This window comes from Bactrocera dorsalis, unplaced genomic scaffold (assembly GCF_023373825.1).
Source record: "Bactrocera dorsalis isolate Fly_Bdor unplaced genomic scaffold, ASM2337382v1 BdCtg007, whole genome shotgun sequence".
Lineage (NCBI taxonomy): Eukaryota > Metazoa > Arthropoda > Insecta > Diptera > Tephritidae > Bactrocera > Bactrocera dorsalis.
In genome coordinates this window covers 333,403-347,843 of record NW_026038058.1, presented here as the reverse complement: position 1 = coordinate 347,843, position 14,441 = coordinate 333,403, and the positions used below count along the sequence as shown (strand labels likewise).

General features: G+C 31.8%; 4 protein-coding genes across 8 annotated transcripts; 3 read left to right on the top strand and 1 right to left on the bottom strand.

Moving 5' to 3' along the window:
• The first annotated feature begins 90 nt into the window (after window positions 1-90).
• LOC105228253 (zinc finger protein 619) lies at window positions 91-2,612 on the top strand. Of its 2 annotated transcripts, none has more exons than XM_019991026.3 (8): window positions 91-199; window positions 276-677; window positions 754-829; window positions 996-1,187; window positions 1,293-1,580; window positions 1,643-1,906; window positions 1,968-2,238; window positions 2,305-2,612. In XM_019991026.3, exons 1-8 carry the CDS (start codon window positions 161-163, stop codon window positions 2,504-2,506), a joined length of 1,734 nt encoding a protein of 577 aa, XP_019846585.1. In that variant the 5' UTR covers window positions 91-160; the 3' UTR covers window positions 2,507-2,612. The 2 variants fall into 2 exon arrangements, with proteins under 2 accessions (XP_019846585.1, XP_019846586.1); XM_019991027.3 differs by having other exon boundaries at window positions 126-193.
• A 334-nt stretch (window positions 2,613-2,946) lies between these two features.
• LOC105228256 (zinc finger protein 91) lies at window positions 2,947-10,725 on the bottom strand. Its single transcript, XM_011208002.4, has 8 exons — window positions 10,213-10,725; window positions 9,799-10,027; window positions 9,218-9,749; window positions 9,086-9,155; window positions 4,171-4,539; window positions 3,792-4,113; window positions 3,187-3,718; window positions 2,947-3,134 (listed from the first exon to the last, which is right to left on the bottom strand). The coding sequence occupies exons 1-8, from the start codon at window positions 10,588-10,590 to the stop codon at window positions 2,993-2,995; spliced, it is 2,574 nt and encodes an 857-aa protein (XP_011206304.2). The 5' UTR covers window positions 10,591-10,725; the 3' UTR covers window positions 2,947-2,992.
• Window positions 5,923-8,542, top strand: LOC105228255 (zinc finger protein 729). Of its 2 annotated transcripts, none has more exons than XM_011208001.4 (5): window positions 5,923-6,189; window positions 6,260-6,672; window positions 6,735-7,062; window positions 7,124-7,655; window positions 7,723-8,542. In XM_011208001.4, the coding sequence occupies exons 2-5, from the start codon at window positions 6,304-6,306 to the stop codon at window positions 7,865-7,867; spliced, it is 1,374 nt and encodes a 457-aa protein (XP_011206303.1). In that variant the 5' UTR covers window positions 5,923-6,189; window positions 6,260-6,303; the 3' UTR covers window positions 7,868-8,542. The 2 variants fall into 2 exon arrangements, with proteins under 2 accessions (XP_011206303.1, XP_011206302.1); XM_011208000.4 differs by having other exon boundaries at window positions 6,248-6,672.
• Window positions 10,726-11,074: 349 nt separating the features above from the next.
• Window positions 11,075-14,392, top strand: LOC105228257 (F-box/LRR-repeat protein 4). 3 transcript variants are annotated; one of them, XM_011208005.4, is made up of 13 exons: window positions 11,102-11,598; window positions 11,653-11,819; window positions 11,869-11,962; window positions 12,019-12,229; window positions 12,280-12,413; window positions 12,514-12,707; window positions 12,787-13,037; window positions 13,108-13,217; window positions 13,291-13,455; window positions 13,522-13,687; window positions 13,783-13,974; window positions 14,027-14,096; window positions 14,154-14,392. In XM_011208005.4, the coding sequence occupies exons 1-13, from the start codon at window positions 11,529-11,531 to the stop codon at window positions 14,232-14,234; spliced, it is 1,905 nt and encodes a 634-aa protein (XP_011206307.2). In that variant the 5' UTR covers window positions 11,102-11,528; the 3' UTR covers window positions 14,235-14,392. The 3 variants fall into 3 exon arrangements, 2 of the variants coding, with proteins under 2 accessions (XP_011206306.2, XP_011206307.2); XM_011208004.4 differs by having other exon boundaries at window positions 11,075-11,819; XR_003845921.2 differs by having other exon boundaries at window positions 11,100-11,819; window positions 13,737-13,974.
• Window positions 14,393-14,441: the final 49 nt, after the last annotated feature.

Sequence of the window (14,441 nt, the reverse complement as noted above, 5' to 3'; positions counted from 1 at the left end):
AGTATATTTACATACATACATATATAGTTAATGGCTGTACTTTTATGGTTCAATATTTTTTTACTTCAATTGTGAATATATTCATCGTTTTCGTCAAGTAATCGAATGTCATTAAATATCATTCAAATATATCGATATCGAACATCATAATTATAATGTCATGTCAAATATAGTTTTTGTGTTTGCTTCAAATGTTTGTGTAATTTTTAGATTTCAATAAAATTGTATTATTTTTTCAAGAACGGAAAAAGAATACTTATATTGGTTATTCGTAGATGGACACCATTCCCACTTGTAGAGCATGCTTAAAAACTTCATTATCTTATGTGGATCTAGAGACTCCTTTCGAGCAAATAGAACTCGAGACACCATTAGAAGAACATTCTAATGTGCTTATAACATACATGGATTGCTTTCGAAGTTGTACACAATTAACGGCTACCGATAACGAAGGAAAAATGCCCCAAAATCTTTGCGAGAACTGTAGTTTTGAATTAGGAATTGCATGGAATTTTATTCAGAAAGCTATACAATCGGACAAAGTTTTGAGCAATGCAATAGCAAATTGTAAAGGGATGCAAAGAATTGATGATTCAAATGGTTATGATAACAAATATATTGAAATTGCAACAGTAGATGATAGAAGTGTTCGATTAGAGGGGCTCACTAAAACAGAGGTCAGACGGATATTCAATATATTTTTAGTTTGATCATTTCTACATATATGTATATATATTTATTTTCTTTTAATAGAATAATAAAGAAAACATTTCCCAAACTGAGGACGATTTGAAGGATTATGTAGCAATTCAGCAGTTTCCAAACACAGGTAATAAGTAATACCAAGCAATTGAAAATAATATTCCCATTTTATATAGATATCAGTTCGAAATGCAGTACCGATTTGAACCTTCAAATTGGTCAGCTTCGTTCTGAACCTTGTAATTACGTAAATTTTGTTGACGGTATTATTTTAAATATTAATTAAATCTCAGATTTGCTGGAAAACATGGCAAAAGAAGAAGAAAGAAATAACACAACCATTAAAAAAAGTCCTTCCACAAATTCAATGGAATCTGAACAATATTATTTTCTTGAGTTATTGGATATATCCGAGAATGATGAAGGCAAAATAATTGTAAATTCCACAGAATGTGACAATGATGTCGAGAAAAGCTTAAAAGAAGGTAAAATTTATAACTTAACTTTCCAAAACTACAAATAACCACTTTTATTTATTATTCAAATGGATTCAAGATAAAGTAAATTTATTTATTTTTTTTTTGTCAAAGATTCAAGCAGTTCTGCCATCTACTGTTCCATTTGCCTTCAATCATTTGAAAAATATAGTCAACTTTCCCTACATTCACAAACGCACACGGTTGTTGACGATGAAACCAGCATTTGCAAACTATGTGGGAACAATGTATTTAAGGAGGATATGCCAGAACATATTAAAATTACACATTCAAATATTATTAAGTGCATGTATTGTGATTTTAAATGTCCAGAGCTTAAAATGTCAGACCATCTGCATCATACCCATTCCGGACCAAAGAATTTTGTTTGTAATATTTGCGGTTAGTTGATTAATTTTTATAAATTTAATGTACCAATACTTTAAGTTTTACGTCTTTACTAGGTAAAATATTTACTTCCTTAAGCATCTTGAATTCACATCTTAAGTATCACCAACGGAAAGAAGCAAACATTAAATCAGATGCGTGTGAAATATGTAGCAAACGATTTTCCACTAAACATTATTTGCGCTTGCATATGGAGGTGCATCGAAACGTACGTCAACTTCATCAATGTAATTATTGCGATAAAATGTATGTTAGTAAAATTGCTCTTGATAATCACATTCGCCTTCATAAAGGCGAAACAATAAAGTGCGATGAATGTGGTTCGTAAACTCACTGTAAGAAAATAATTCAATATTAAAACCAGATTTCCTGATGTTATAGGAAAGCAGTTTGTACGCCAGTACGAGTTAAATGTGCATATGCGATTCCATACCCGTGACTATCCATTTAAATGTGAAATATGTGACAAAAAATTTGCAATAAAGGGTCATTTGCGTACGCATATGTGGAGGCACCAAGGATTAAAATTGCAATGCGAAGAATGTGGAAAGTTATTCACTTCAACCAAGGCTTTGCAGGAACATTCATTTGTTCATAGTGAAATGCCATTTCCTTGTAGCTATTGTGGTCGAGGATATCCATCAAAACAAAAGTAAGATAAAATGTGTTTGTTATATGTATGTTTTGCTTCTAATTAAATATGAATATACATATGTAGGTTTAAAGTGCATCTGAAAACTACGCATCTTATAGAGTTTACGGAAGCGGAGCTTCAAAAAGTTACAAAATCTCAAACTCCAAAGCCTTTACAGCGAAAAAAACTAACATTAGTTCAAGCAGATAGCGTTATGAAAGAGGTTGAAGTAAAGGATGGTGAAACCACAAACGAGGGGGAGGATATATTGGTAGAGCTTTGCTGACGCATATATTCTCATGTTTTGTAAACTAAATAGTTTATTTATAACAAATTTCAAAAAATATATTTGAAGTAAACTCACATATCCATACTATTGGGTAGCCGAAAAAGTCTTTTCGTGTTTCTTATCAAACTTCAATTTATTTTTATTTTTTTATACTAATAAATAAATAAACAAATAACACGAAGAAATCACATCAAGTAACACCTGTTTCTTGAATACATAGCAATCGAAAGATTTCATAAATATGAGTACATAAAACCTTTGTAAGATCAGACGGAACGGTGGCACTCATTAACATCACGACATCTACGTTTGAAATGGTCACAGAAGGAAATTGATCTAGAGTATTCACCGAATATCGGCATACACGTTTTCTGCTTGCTTAAGAAACTTAATTAATCATAGGAAGTGTTAATTTTTAAAATAATAATAAAACTATGTTATGCTTTTTTCAACATATAATTGCAAATATTAAAAAATTAATTACTAAATAACTTTAGCCTCTCTTTTTACGTCCAAAGAATTAAGTGACAAATTCTCATGTTTCTTTTTATCCTTTAATCTCACGACGAAATTTTCCAATTCAGACAAGTTTATTTTGTGAACACACTTGATATGGCGCCGAATTCTAGAGAAAAAGACATCAATTACAATATTTTAAAACGCACAAATAAACTCACTTGTACATTTCAGGAAATTCCTTTCCACAAATAGAACATTTTAACGGCAAACCAGTGTGTTCTAAACGATGCCTTTGAAGCGTCCATTCATATAAGTATTGTTTTCCACAATCTTCACATTTCCATTGGATGCCCTCGTGTAATTGTAAATGCTTTTGTAATGTGGACCTTTTCGTAAAAGCCTTTTCGCACTTATCACACTTGAACGGTGTATCGCCTGTGTGACTTCGTAGGTGGACTTCCAGATCTACTGCACGTACATAGCGTTTCTGGCAATATGTACACTGAATAGTTTGACCAGCATGTTTTTGTTGATGCACTAAAAGATTGCCCTTGAACAAAAAAGACTGACCACAATCACTACAGTGGAATCTTGGTTTCCGACTGGGATCATGTGTTTTTAAATGATTTCTCCGTGCCATTTGTGTATAAAATTTTCTGCCGCACACTGCACAATCAAACTTTCGCTCCCTGTTGTTTTCATGTATAAGTTCATGTTGTGTTAAGGTACTGCGATGTCTAAAGGTGCGAGCTAAATAATATTTACATATGTACATGCATTTGTGTTTTATGAAATAATATGATAATACAACAATGTTACTAACGACATGATTTGCAGAGAAAGGATTCTACACGTCTGCTGCAGGAATGGCGTAAAAGCTGTGTTTGAATCATTGACTTTTTGCTGATTCCACAAACCACATCATTCATTTGCTCGATTCCTGATTTTGTCATGTTTTTTTTCCTACGATTTTCCTTGGAATGGATATGTTTAGATATGCTGGATAAAATTGACTTTGATGAATTTAATACTTCAGATTCGTGAAAGTTTTCCTCATGTACATTTTGAACACAGCCTTGCGAATTTGTGTTTTCATCAAAAAAGGTATTGCTTCCCAAGCTGATTTGGTCCTCCTCCTCCCTTTTCTATATGTATATATGTATAAGTAAAATATTTTGATTTAATTCGAAGACTGTAAATACCTTGAGATCAACTTTTGTATATTCTTTACCAACCCCAACCCATTCAAAAAACTTATTATTATCGGAATCTGATTTCCAGTAATTCATACGCAAAGTTTTGTCTGCTTCTCGAGCTTTTGTAATAAATAAGTACGCGTCTTTGAGTTTATCAGCACAGCTACTGCAAAAATGTTCGTATATACTCATTGAATGTTCATTTCCACTATTTTCATAATTTAAATTCAATTGAGTGCACTGCTGAAAACATTCAGAATACGATAAACTTTCGTTCAAATCCTCGACATGGACAGATTGATTCCAATTAATGAGTGGTACTGAACCTTCCACCCTTAAACAAACTCGGCACATGTTAGGAATGAATTCCATTTTAATTTAAAATTATTATACTATTAAAAACATGCATATAATGCATTATAATTATAATTATTAAAATACATGTGTATATGGTAAACAATATTCTGTCCAGGTTTAACAGCTGTTGAAATATACATATACCCAAGTAAACCAAGAATGATATCATTCTTGCAAGTAAACTAACTAGCGATCAGTGTTGCTAGAATATTTTTCCGAGGACCACTAGTGTCGACTCCAAAACCACTAAAAGACCACTAGATTTTAAATTTTTTTAAGAAAAAGTGAATAATAAAAAATAATCTTATTTTGATTTACCTTAGCATTTTCTTAATGTTTTTTGGTCGTTATATGACTTTTTAAATCCGCATAATGATTCCGCAACCTTACACCTCATAACCTACACTTAACTACTTTACTGCCGTCATTATCTTCTACAACTCGTAACCAATCTTTTAAAATAGGGTCTTTGAGCCAGAAATCTCTAAATTTTTGAGAATACTGTCGTTTACTAAACATTGTTATATGAGTATATTAGTGATGGAGTACATTACAAGTAAATTTTCACTTTAAAAGATTAAAAAAATTATTCTGTTACGAAGAAAGAAAGAGCGAACAAGATAAAAGAGAACGCATGAGTATATCAAACAATTGAGTATACTGGAATGTAGTTGTTAAAAAGGCTCCCTCCTTGAAATATAACAAGCTATCTTTATTTGTCTTATTCGTAGCTCTTTAAAAGCTTGAAATAGAACTAAAATATTTAATGGGGGAAACAATTGTGAAGAATATATATTGTTGAGAATTTACTCCTTGCTAGTTTCACTTTACTAGGTTCGTATCTCTGGATTGACAAATAAAACCGTTTACTGTTTAATTCAATTCAACAACTCTTTATTTTACAACTCGTCTACACTATAACAGTTTACTCTTAGCACTGATTGATTACGTTAGCGCTGCCACGGCTTATATAGCCACGCACTTCTCGCTGATGCCGACGTGTCCTTCTAGAATATTGCGTCTGGAAATTACCAGAAATTAATGCTATATGGCGCCAGACGCAAACAGACAGCCGCGGCGCCAGACTTAGCAATTGTTTAAGTAGACAAGCAGACAGTGCGGCGCCAGATCTCTATTGTTTCGACAAGCAGACAGCCGCGGCGCCAGATGTCTACAACAAGACACATGCTATTCCATATACCTACAGCTATTGTTCATAATAAGGGATACATACAGCAATACAAATATAACTTAATACTACTTTTGTAACAATATAATATATATTATTAATTTTTTGTATGTACCGTCAGAGGGTATTTACCACTAAAAAAAAACACCAGCCACTAAAAAAGTTTTTTGCCCACTAGAGGGAAAGTAAAACCACTAGTTTTAGTGGTAAAACCAATGAGTTGGCATCACTGCTAGCGATGGCAAAATAAAAAATTTCGGCACATAGTTTTTCGGGTATGTTAGTATTATAAAAGTGTGTAAAAATTTTACTAGATCGGCTCCAACAATTTTGTGCTTAGAAAGTTTTATTAAACTAAAATTTTTTGCTTCTACTTGTGATGTATAGAGCACAAAATTATTAAGAATGAAGGCAAAAACCAATAATGTAGAAGAATTATAGAACATTTGCAACATATCGTTTACAACACTGAATTTTTGGTAAACAACATGATATTTTGATTTTGATGCATACAGTTAATTTCACTAATATTTTAAGAAAAATATATAGGTTTTTAAATATTTCAAACTGAACTTATTGCATGCGCAATTGAAATGGATTCGTTAAACATGTGCCGTGCGTGTCTATTGCCCGAAGGACGAGCTCGTCTATTAGATTGGTATCAGCCTGTTGACTCGTTGGAATATGTTTTATCTTACAAAGAGTGCTTCTGCAAATGTACTCAAATATCAATGAGCGAAAACAATGAAAGACAATCCCAATTTTTGTGCTACTGTTGTGCAAAAAAGCTTATAGAAGCTTATAATTTTATTGAAAAGGCGAAGCAAGCAGATAATGAATTACATTGCATGAAGACTCGGCTTATGCCAATTGAAGATGTGCCAAACAGATTTGAATGGGTGTCAGTAAAAGCAAAACAAATTGACGGTGAGAAATCTGCAGAAAATACTACTGAAAGCAAGGTATTTTAATTTATATATATACACATATATGAAAAAAAATGCAAAATTTTTTCTGTTCCAAGTGTTGGATTGACGATATACAGATCAATAATGTATGCCATGAAAATGAACAAAGAGACGAGGATTTGAAGGCAGAAAATGCATTTGGACGTCAGTGCTATGATGAAGATGAAACGGAATTATTAAACCAAAATGAATTCGACAGCTTCCCTAATAATACATTTAAAAGTAAAATTAGAAAAATAAAAGCTCTCGCAAAAACTAAAAAAAAATTGAAAAAAATGGATGAATTGGTTAATTGCGAAGAATGTAAAAAAACTATGACAAAGAAGGCATTGATAAAACATAAACCACTCCACAAACCTAAAGTTTTCCTTTGTCAAGCCTGCCGTAAGTAGTTTTCAGACACATTTTTACTCTAAAATTTAAATATTTAATTAAATATATTTAGCAAAAACGTTTCGCGAATCCAATGGTTTAAAAAACCACGAACTTATTCATCAAGAAAATCGGGAACGGTATCCATGCGACAAGTGTAATCAAACATTTTTATCACCATATTCCTACAAAAAACACATACAAACGCATGAAAACAATAGAAAACCAATTTATAAATGCACACAATGCGAAAAATCCTTCCTACATAAAAACGGTCTAACAATCCACGAACTCCATCACAAGGGGGCCTCAATCGAATGTAATATATGTCAAAAACGATACGTCCGACAAATAGATCTGGATACTCACTTGCGAACCCATTCTGGAGAATCTCCATTTGTGTGTCATATATGTGGAAAATCATTTATTCATAAACGTATTCTAAACCGACACTTGCAGTATCATGAATTATACTTTAGTTACACTTGCTTGACCTGTGGCGAAAAATTCTCAAAGTACGACAAATACTACTCACATCGCATGCGGCACACTGGCTTACCTTATAAATGTGGTGCGTGTGGGAAACAATTCCCTGACGCATATAAGTAAGACCTTTGAGTTTGTTCTTTCCTTTACAACTTGAAACTAGACTAACATAGATATTTCCTTTAGAATTAAACGCCATATTAAAGGAGTGCACAAAGTTGAGAAACACGATGACTTAGAAAATCTTGTAGTGAGAATAAATATAACTAAAGAACATAGAGGCCGAATTGTGGAAGTTTTAAGGAATCCGGAGGAGGAGAATCCAACTTAATTTAAAGTTATCCAAACAGTAAAGTGAACAACAGACGTTTTTCATTCTTCATTATTGGGACAAAAACTATTTACATATGAGATCAACGAAAATTGAGAGAAAGTTTTGGTTTCCTTTTTATATAATTACACGGGGTTGAAAATACCGAAGTCAAAAGTTTCCCAAAAAATCATGAATTTATCCTCAAAGAAAATCGAGAAAGATTTACCTACGTACGATAAATGAAACAATCTCGACACCGTATTCATATAAAATTCACTTAAAAACGCAATGGAAAGAACAGAAAACCGATATGTAATAGTTCGGTTCCGGCAGTCAAAATACCGACAAATCAAGAAAAGGTGGCGTTATTCGTTCGAGGCCCTGTGGCCTCTGGTTTTCGGTATTTTGATTTAGCTGCTTATTTAAATTTTGTTGGTATTTTGATGTGTCGGAATTTTAAGCTTCGGTATTTTAACTGTATCCCTGGTTCTCATTGTGAGAAATCATTTCTTCAGCAATTTACCAAATTCTTTACAAAGGAGCTATAATAAATGTAATATTTGTTATAAAAGTAGATCAAAATAATCATTTATTTGTACAGATCTAAGCCAATTACACAAAGCAGCTCATTTCGAGATTTTCAAAAATTATAAAATTTGAGATAATAAATATATTTTATATGTATGCCCCATATATATGTGTACAAATGTGCAGCACTCTTTATTGCTAATGTCTTTTAGGATTAACGAAATTACTTACCATATTATGGCGTTCTAAGTTCTTAATATCTACCAAAGGAAGTTGTAAAGTAAAAGTAAGTTTTGCTGCTTAATTTCAAACAAATGATGTAACTGTATTAAATAGTTTATTATAATATTTAATGTATACCTTAGCCTCAGCAATGCGTGGCCGGTTCTTGTCGCATATGTAAATATATGCTACCAGAATTCCATCCCAATATTTAATATTTTTCTTTAATTTAATATAAACTGTGTTTTCAGTCACTAACTTAAGAAAAAATAGAGGTATACATACATAAGTGTATAAGAATGAAGTAGAATAGTTTATAACGAAGAAGCATAGGGGACGAAAAGTAAAGTTTTGAATCCATATAATCACTATAAGTGATTACTCTCACCCATTTTTTTGTAATATAAATATCGAATATAAATACAACCAGAAATTTAATTCAAAAAAGAGTTCCTTTTATTTTGGATGCTCATCATTTTTCGAAACTTTAATGGTAAGTTCATTTACGCGAGAAATGTCTTCTAATTTGTGCACAGTGCGGATATGCCTTCGAATCCTATAAAATACATAAAATGATGCATCAATATTCGAGCAAAATCGTGAGATCAGGTTTGTTACTTATTTGGCTCAGCGAATCCTTTGTTACATATTGCACATTTTAAAGGAAGGCCTGTATGATACAAGATGTGACGAGTTAGTTTTGAGGGATGAGAATACTCCTTATTGCAGATATCACACTTATAACGTACACCAGAATGAAGTATTTCGTGTTTTCTCAATGCGCTGGTTGTCATAAATGCCTTATCGCATTTGCAGCATTTATATGGCACATCGCCGGAATGATTACGCATATGAACATCTAAGTCGATTTTTCGAACATAACGTTTTTGACAAATATTACACTCATTTTTTGGGCCTATGTGTTTTTGAATATGTAAGGTAAGACTGCCCTTATGCATGAATGTTTTGTCACATTGATTGCACGCGAATTTCGCTCGACGTGATGTCTGATGTATTTTTAGGTGAGTCCTATAAACATCCTCTGTAAAAAATGTACGACCACAGTCACTACAAGAAAAGTTTCGTTGACGATTCGAGTCATGTGTGCGTTGATGTCGGCGTAAGTTATTTGCAATGCTAAAAGAACTTGCTGCCAAGAAAATCATATAATTCAGCGTTATATATTTACTACTACTTACGGCAAATATCACAAAGAAAGATCTTTGGCCTATGATACCGGGACTTGTGTTGTTGTAATTTATTTGCCGGAAATAATTTTTTACAATGATCGCATGGAAATTGCTTGTTTTCTGCTTCAAGTTTGCCTTTCTTTTCCTTTCGGGATACTTTTTTGCCTTTTGCTAGATGTATTTTAGCATCCTGTTTCTTATATGTTTGTGTACAAGTTTCATTGGGTAGATCGGAAGCCTTTAAATGGGTACCAAATATGTCATAAAAGTAATATCAAGAATGGTTTAAGAAAACATCCCACATCAACTTTTAGTAAATGATTTTCCCCGGGAAAGTTGCCGATTTTGTTTTGCTTACATTATACATATACAATTACAAATATATATTTCGAATTAAAAAAATTATAATAATAATTAACGTACTTGATTTTTTTGAGATATACTTATGTATTCGTCGCTTAGAAGGGCCTCCTGTATATATACATATTCAAATGCATTTCTTCTCATATTCGATAAATTATCTTTATTTTTTGATAGAAAACATAATTCATGAGCAGATTTTAGTGCCTTTCTTATAAATTGGTAAGAAATAATCAACTCTTGAATACAGTCCTGGCACAAGTAATGCATATCCTTAACATAAGGTGAATTAGCATTTGTACTTTTTATATCCAATTGAGTACACATTTCAAAACATTCCAGATATGTCAAAGCATCACCTATTTCCATTGTTAAATACCAATCACAAAGATCTGCCAGATCTTTTTCTAATAAACATGCCCGACATTTAATTCCTTCCATTGTTTGAAAAACTGTAGTTATTCGATGTACAAGAAATTAGTAGGCGATAGTTTTCTATTGTGATAAATATCTTTCAATCGATCATTTCTATTCGGAATGGAATGGCTCCACTAGCAATAGGAACTATCTCTATAATCTTATCCTTTACAATAGATACTATGTCAAAAATCTTATTCGATATGGCTAACAATAATTAGAATAATTAACCAGATAATATTGTCAGAAATAAATTGTAACTTTAAAGGTGGTAGTTTGACATTTCTTTTTAATTTCTACAAAAAATATAAAAATCGACAACATATTCAAAGTGTTTCTGAGGATTTTTGGTCTGCTGTGTGCATTACAAGTTAGCATAATGTGATGTAATCCACAACGATTTTATCCATATAACAGATGTCCAATAATAGTAATAATTTTACTGCAATAAGATATGAACCTGCTATCAACAGGCAATAGTTATTCCCTGTGTAGATGCATCATTATATAGTTTTCTACAGTTGTCTGTTTTTGACTACATTAAGAAAAAACATTATATAATAAATTTGGCTAAATAATTTTCCTTATTTCATTAAACTAATTTTATGATAATATAATAAAAAATGTGTAATTGGTTATAAGAAAGGGTTTAATACTTTTTAGCCTGAAAAAAAAATGCCATTGTGTAGAATAATTATTGATTTTTAGCATGGATCACAACCAATATTTGGTCAGCTGTTATGAAAAAGTCATAATCTCTAACAAAACATATCGTGCTACAACAATTCCCAAAGTTAATTATTGATTTCTGTTGACAAATATAAAATTAAATCCTGTACCAAAGGGAGAAGTTTTATAATGCATTTGTTGTTCTAACGTAAACTATTTAATTGTTAATAAAAGTGTGCCGAGGCGGAACAAGTTAAGAAACTGTTTAGATTACACATGTAAAAGTATATTAAATGTCGTCGGTATCAGATGACGACTTTGACAAAAGAGGAGCTGGTTCGATTGTCGACTTCATTAAACTAGGTGCTGAAGATAATGACCATTCCTATGATGCGTCCGTTCTAATGAATACTTCAGATGGATTTCATTGTGCAGATTACCGTTTGGATCAATATGCTGTGGATGTAGCTGACTTTAGCTCTCAGTATGGCAGTGATTATAGTATTTCCTATACTGCTACTAATATTACGGGAAAACCACGAAAGTATCCAGAATACGGTGACTTCCCGGAAACATATGCTATGGTTCGTAAAACTAATAGGAAAGTTATTATCTTAACATTTTAATTTGCAGCGAACATATGGAGAATGGTGGGAGAAAGCTCCAAGTTCTGTTCACGAGATTCAGCCACAAAATATTTCAAAAATACCTGCTCAAGATTACATAGGTAAAAATTATTACAAAAGGTATACGTTAAGTAATAATTGAAATATTATTTTCAAGTTATTTATTTTGAGGAATACGTCATTCCGGAAGAGATTGCTATATTTGAAACTTTCAATCCTGGAGCTTTGATTCGAATCTGGGCATATACCATAACAAAAAGCTGGATTTGTTTATGGGAAACTGAGAAATTATGCATGCCACCTCTTCAGGCCATCAACAAAGCCCGCCGCTTTTCCCCACAGTTAAAAAAAGGGAACTTACCTACGAGGTAATAATTTTAGTAATTATTGTGGGTGATCTGAATATTTTTCATTTTAGAACTATTCGCCTTGAATTTAATCATTCACTACTACACTATTTTACGGAAATTGATGCAGTTTTACTTAGGGGTAGGAAGGTGAATATTGAGAGCATTCAACGAATTTTGGATTGTTACAAAAGTCATCAAAAATGTAAATATCTTCTAGATTTTGATTGCAATAATACATACATTATATTAAAAGCATACAAGAACCAATCCCATTGCTAACATACTATAATTGCTATTTATAGGTTCCATAATACGAAAGTTACAGCAAATTCATTTTCGTCCAAATGTCAAAGGAAACTATCATAATCATTTGAGGGAGTTTTTTACAAACGATTTAAATGAATTCATTAACGTTTTAAACCGAAATACGGAAGTCATGAAAAGCAATGTAACTGCTGAATATAGTTGTAAAAATATTGGTTTCAAGGATATGCCGGTAAAATACCATAGACAATTATATAATGAATTATTTTTATTTTTAAACTCGAATAATATATAACACGTTTTTTTTTCAGTTTGAAATTATTTTGAAAATATTCAGCTATTTGGATTTGAAATCGTTATTTCTAGTAGGACAAGTTTCCAAGTCATTTTATGATGTATCTACACATCCTTTGCTGTATAGTGAAATAAATTTAAAACCTTATTGGTATCTTGCATCAAGCGATATGTTATGTACTTTGGCAAAGAGAGCAACAGTGTTAAAGAAATTGGATTTGTCATGGTGCGGGTTATTCAATACAATTTCTCCTACAGAGTTTAAAAAGTACGTACTGCAGATAAGAATATGAGTATATGTTTTAATAAAACATACATATGTGGCATTCGTAATTTAGATTTATACAACAGCGGGGAGACAATCTCATGTGCTTACGATTAGATTCTTGTAAAATTTTAAACGCAAGCTGTATTGAAACATTGGGAATTGTGTGCGATAACTTAAAAGGTACTTTATTGAGCGTCAAGGATTATTTCGTTGGTTATTTTGAAAATATATTTCAAATATTTCTTCTCATTAGAGCTTTCACTGCGAAATTGCTCTACAGATCCACCGTTGCTTAATTTTTCATGCTTGGCGAATCTGAAGAATCTTGAAAGATTAGACCTCTTTCAAACTGTAATTGAACCAGAACTGATGTTAACCATGTTGGAAAACAATCGAAAATTGAAACATCTAAATTTAGGTTGGTACCATCAAATATTTCTCATTAAATTTGATACATAATTATGATTATTTATGAATTTACTAGCATATTGCGGTATAGCTGTTAACATGGATACTGTAGCTCATCATATAGGACAATACAATCAAGGTTTGATCTCTTTGGATTTGTGGAAATCACGTTTTCTATCGGCTGCTGGTTTGGAGGCCTTATCGAAATGCACTGAGTTAGAGGAAGTTGATTTTGGTTGGTGGTAAGTATCAACATATGTGTATACATTGGCTAATGTAATTAATTTTAAGTTTCTACTCTGATTATGATGTAACTGTGTATTTTAAATCGATGCAGTTTACGAGAAGTATCTCTTGGCGACAGTTTGAAAAAATTACTATTAAATTGTACTAAACTAAAAAAACTCTTTTTGGCTACTGTCCGTGGAATTACGGATCGAGATGTGGAGAATATAGCAAACTTTTGTAGCAATTTAGAACAATTGGATCTGATGGGGGTTTCAGGGATAACAAAAGACCGTTATTATGAGTAAGTTTACAAATTTATGTGATTATTTTATATAATTTGTTTGAATTTTCAGAATTTTAGTGAAATGTAGAAAACTACAACTCCTCGATTTAAGCTTCTGTGATAATATCAGCAGTGAAGAGGTTTGTAAATAACCTTGTCTCTTTACCGTCAGCAAATTATCATTAAATTTTTTCCAGATTGCATTTTGGTCTCGGACTTTTCAAGTTAATATAAAATGTAGTCACTTTCCAGACGTGCCTAACGATATAAGATATTAATTTAAAATTTATTCAGTGCATGTTTTTGAAAGAACTGGATTTAATAAATGTTGAATATATTTACATACATATACAGTATTGATAATATTAAAAGTGAATGTTAATAAAATTGTATAGCAGGTTATTTACTTTCAAATAAAAAATTATTACAAAACGTTGTTCTTGTCTTTGTCTTTGTCTAAGTCTAATTTGCAATTTCGCTTTTTG

Coding starts and splice junctions, on each gene's coding strand:
- LOC105228253 (XM_019991026.3), top strand. CDS start 161: ATGTCAAATATAGTTTTTGTGTTTGCTTCAAATGTTTGT. Junction 678..753: donor AGGGGCTCACTAAAACAGAG/GTCAGACGGATA, acceptor TTCTTTTAATAG/AATAATAAAGAAAACATTTC. Junction 2,239..2,304: donor GGATATCCATCAAAACAAAA/GTAAGATAAAAT, acceptor ATACATATGTAG/GTTTAAAGTGCATCTGAAAA.
- LOC105228255 (XM_011208001.4), top strand. CDS start 6,304: ATGGATTCGTTAAACATGTGCCGTGCGTGTCTATTGCCCGAAGGACGA. Junction 7,063..7,123: donor TTTCCTTTGTCAAGCCTGCC/GTAAGTAGTTTT, acceptor AAATATATTTAG/CAAAAACGTTTCGCGAATCC. Junction 7,656..7,722: donor CAATTCCCTGACGCATATAA/GTAAGACCTTTG, acceptor TATTTCCTTTAG/AATTAAACGCCATATTAAAG.
- LOC105228256 (XM_011208002.4), bottom strand. CDS start 10,590: ATGGAAGGAATTAAATGTCGGGCATGTTTATTAGAAAAAGATCTGGCA. Junction 10,028..10,212: donor GTATATCTCAAAAAAATCAA/GTACGTTAATTA, acceptor ACCCATTTAAAG/GCTTCCGATCTACCCAATGA. Junction 3,719..3,791: donor CTTTCTCTGCAAATCATGTC/GTTAGTAACATT, acceptor AATATTATTTAG/CTCGCACCTTTAGACATCGC.
- LOC105228257 (XM_011208004.4), top strand. CDS start 11,529: ATGTCGTCGGTATCAGATGACGACTTTGACAAAAGAGGAGCTGGTTCG. Junction 11,820..11,868: donor TCCCGGAAACATATGCTATG/GTTCGTAAAACT, acceptor TTTAATTTGCAG/CGAACATATGGAGAATGGTG. Junction 13,688..13,782: donor GAAGTTGATTTTGGTTGGTG/GTAAGTATCAAC, acceptor AAATCGATGCAG/TTTACGAGAAGTATCTCTTG.